The 3,327-nt window shown below is 40.2% G+C and overlaps 1 protein-coding gene across 1 annotated transcript in view; it reads left to right on the top strand.

Moving 5' to 3' along the window:
• The window catches only part of oca2 (oculocutaneous albinism II), a 659,230-nt gene extending 656,530 nt beyond the window's left edge, over positions 1 to 2,700 (top strand). The window contains exon 25 of the mRNA XM_037698314.1: positions 2,529 to 2,700. Within this exon, the coding sequence (XP_037554242.1) occupies positions 2,529 to 2,616 (88 nt within the window). The 3' untranslated portion in view covers positions 2,617 to 2,700. The remainder of the gene's footprint in view (positions 1 to 2,528) is intronic.
• The last annotated feature ends 627 nt before the right edge of the window (positions 2,701 to 3,327 follow it).

The following is a 3,327-nucleotide window of genomic DNA, read 5'->3' as shown; positions in this document are numbered from 1 at the left end:
CCCCCTTGAACTTTTCAACCTTTTGCCACATTTCAGGCTTAAAACATAAAGATATTAAATTTTTTTTTTTTTTGTGAAGAATCAACAAGTGGGACAAAATCATGAAGTGGAATGAAATTTATTGGATGTGTCAAACTTTTTTAGCAAATAAAAAACTGAAAAGTGCGGTGTGCAATATTTTTCGGCCCCTTTACTTTCAATGCAGCAAACTCACTCCAGAAGTAAAGTGAGGATCTATGAATGATCCATTGTTCTTCCAAATGACTTATGATGATAAATAGAATCCACCTGAGTGTAATCAAGTCTCCATATAAATGCACCTGCTCTGTGATAGTCTCAGGGTCCTGTTCAAAGCACAGAGAGCATCATGAAGACCAAGGAACACACCAGGCAGGTCTAAGATACTGTTGTGGAGAAGTTTAAAAAATAGATTTGGATACAAAAAGATTTCCTAAGCTTTAAACATCCCAAGGAGCACTGTGCAAGCAATCATATTGAAATGGAAGGAGTATCAGACCACTGCAAATCTACCAAGACCCGGCCGTCCCTGTAAACTTTCATCTCGAACAAGGAGAAGACGGATCAGAGATGCAGCCAAGAGGTCCATGATCACTCTGGATGAACTGCAGAGATCTACAGCTGAGGTGGGAGAGTCTTTCCACAGGGCAAAAATTAGTTGTACACTGCACAAATCTGGCCTTTATGGAAGAGTGGCAAGAAGAAAGCCGTTTCTCAAATATATCCATAAAAAGTGTTGTTTAAAGTTTGCCACAAGCCACCTGGGAGACACACCATCATGTGGAAGAAGGTGCTCTGTTCTGATGAAACCAAAATCCAACTGTTTGGCCACAATGCAAAACGATATGTTTGGCGTAAAAGCAACACAGCTCATCACCTTGAACACACCATCCCCACTGTCAAACATGGTGGTGGCAGCATCATGGTTTGGGTCTGCTTTTCGTCAGCAGGGACAGGGAAGGTGGTCAGAATTGATGGGAAGATGGATGGGGCCAAATACAGGACCATTCTGGAAGAAAACCTGTTTGAGTCTGCAAGAGACCTCAGACTGGGACAGAGATTTATCTTCAAACAAGACAATGATCCAAAACGTAAAGCCAAATCTACAATGGAATGGTTCATAAATAAACGTATCCAGGTGTTGGAATGGCCAAGTCAAAGTCCAGACCTGAATCCAATCGAGAATCTGTGGAAAGAGCTGAAAACTGCTGTTCAAAAACGCTCTCCATCCAACCTCACTGAGCTCGAGCTGTTTTGCAGGAAGAATGGGCAAGAATTTCAGTCTCTCGAAGTGCAAAACTGATAGAGACGTACCCCAAGCGACTTGCAGCTGTAAATGCAGCAAAAGGCGGCGCCACAAAGTATTAACGCAAGGGGGCCGAATAATATTGCACGCCCCACTTTTCAGTTTTTAATTTGTTAAAAAAGTTTGACTCACGATTGTGTCCCACTTGTTATTGATTCTTCACAAAAAATAAAATTTTATATCTTTATTTTTGAAGCCTGAAATGTGGCAAAAGGTTGAAAAGTTCAAGGGGGCCGAATACTTTCACAAGGCACTGTACTTCCTCAGATGGCTGAGATGAGCTGGTCTGGGAAGCTCAGCCCTCACCTCCTTCTACAGGTGTGCAGTGGAGAGCATCTTGTGCTCCAGCATCAATGTGTGGCATGGAGGCTGCACAGCTGCAGAAAGAAATGCTTTGCAGAGAGTGGTGAAGGCTGCACAGAAGTCTGTTGGAGTCAGTCTCCCCACCGTCACAGACATTTACACATCCAGATGAAGGAAGAGGGCCACCTGCATCATGAAGGACCCAGCACACACACTTTTTGTCCTGCTCCCCTCAGGATGGAGGTTGAGGAGCATTAAGTGTAGAACCACTAGACTGAGGAACAGCTTCTACCTTGAGGCTGTTAGACTCATGAATCTCTTACCAGAATAATCACTGAAAAATCACATCTTGTTGCTGCTGATCTGTTTCATGTTGCTGCTGATCTGTTTCAATGTTGCTACTAATCTGTTTCATGTTGCTGCTGATCTGTTTCATGTTGATGTGTTCGTGCGTGCTCATCTGCTCACACAGACTCATGCTCATGTTCGTGCTGCTGTTCGACATAATGTTTTTATGCTATTAATGTTTAGTGTATTTTTAGTTGATGTTTTTCTTAGTTCGTATCTTAGATTTTATTACTGTTTTTCTTTTACATCTTATTGTTGGATGTAAATGGGACCCTGTGTACATAATTTCGTTCCACCACATGTACCACATGTGGTGCAAATGACAATAAAGAATCTCTGACTCTGACTATAACATCTCTTAATGAAATGTGGATAATGAGATACAACAATGTTAAATTTCCTTTTGGGATTAAGTATTTTTAATTGAATTTGAATCAAACTGAATTATATCTGAAGATGTACTTTTGATAAACATTGATGAAACTTTTTGGTCCCAAAATACATTCCTTTCTTCTGTTTACCAACTTATTAATCATTTGTTGTCTTCTCACAGATTGGGATTCCCCATGATGGTGATGACATGCATGATCGCCATGTGCTTCCTGCTGGCCACCCACATCGGACTGGGGTGGAACATGTAACACTCAGTGTTCAATGTTCATGTGACCACTCCTCGAAGAGTTTCAGCTCACTACAATTGTAAAACAAGACTGATCGATCATCTTAGTACAAGGATCACTATATCGTATACATTTTTCTACTGATGGAAAAATATCTGTATGTAAAATGTGGGCTGCCAGGGATCAGATTTACTGGCACTTTGAACTAAATCCTGATACTGATTTTGTTGTTTGTTTGTTTAAAATTAATTAACTTTGTAACTGTATATGGTGCTACAGTTTTATTGGAATTAACAAACAAGTGCCAATATTTAAAAGAAACATCCAGTGAAAGGGATTTTATAACAATTTATGACTATATATCTCTGTTGGATTCCTTGTGGAACAAAAGCAAAATCAATACGAATGATTCAGGAAACAGTTGCAGATTTTACAACACTGTAAGTCATCACTGATTAAAAAAAATACTGTAACAGTAGTGATTACATAAACTTGTTGACCAATAAACATATATCATATTTTTAATTTGTCAAGTGAAAGTATTTTGTCATGTCATGATCAGCGATCACTGCTGGCCCCCCATCTGTTCACTTCCCTGCCCCTTCATGACATGCCATGTTTTCTGCCCTCTTGGTCATAGTTTCTGTTCATGTTTATTATTCTCATCTCCTGTCAACCTGCACCTCTGCCTGCTCACTTCACCACAACACCTCAGCCTATCACAGCAATCAG

This window comes from Nematolebias whitei, chromosome 3 (assembly GCF_014905685.2).
Source record: "Nematolebias whitei isolate Nwh7 chromosome 3, NemWhi1, whole genome shotgun sequence".
In the NCBI taxonomy this organism is placed as follows: Eukaryota; Metazoa; Chordata; class Actinopteri; order Cyprinodontiformes; family Rivulidae; genus Nematolebias; species Nematolebias whitei.
The sequence above is the reverse complement of the archived record's forward strand: the minus strand, read 5'-3'. Positions and strand labels throughout refer to the sequence as shown.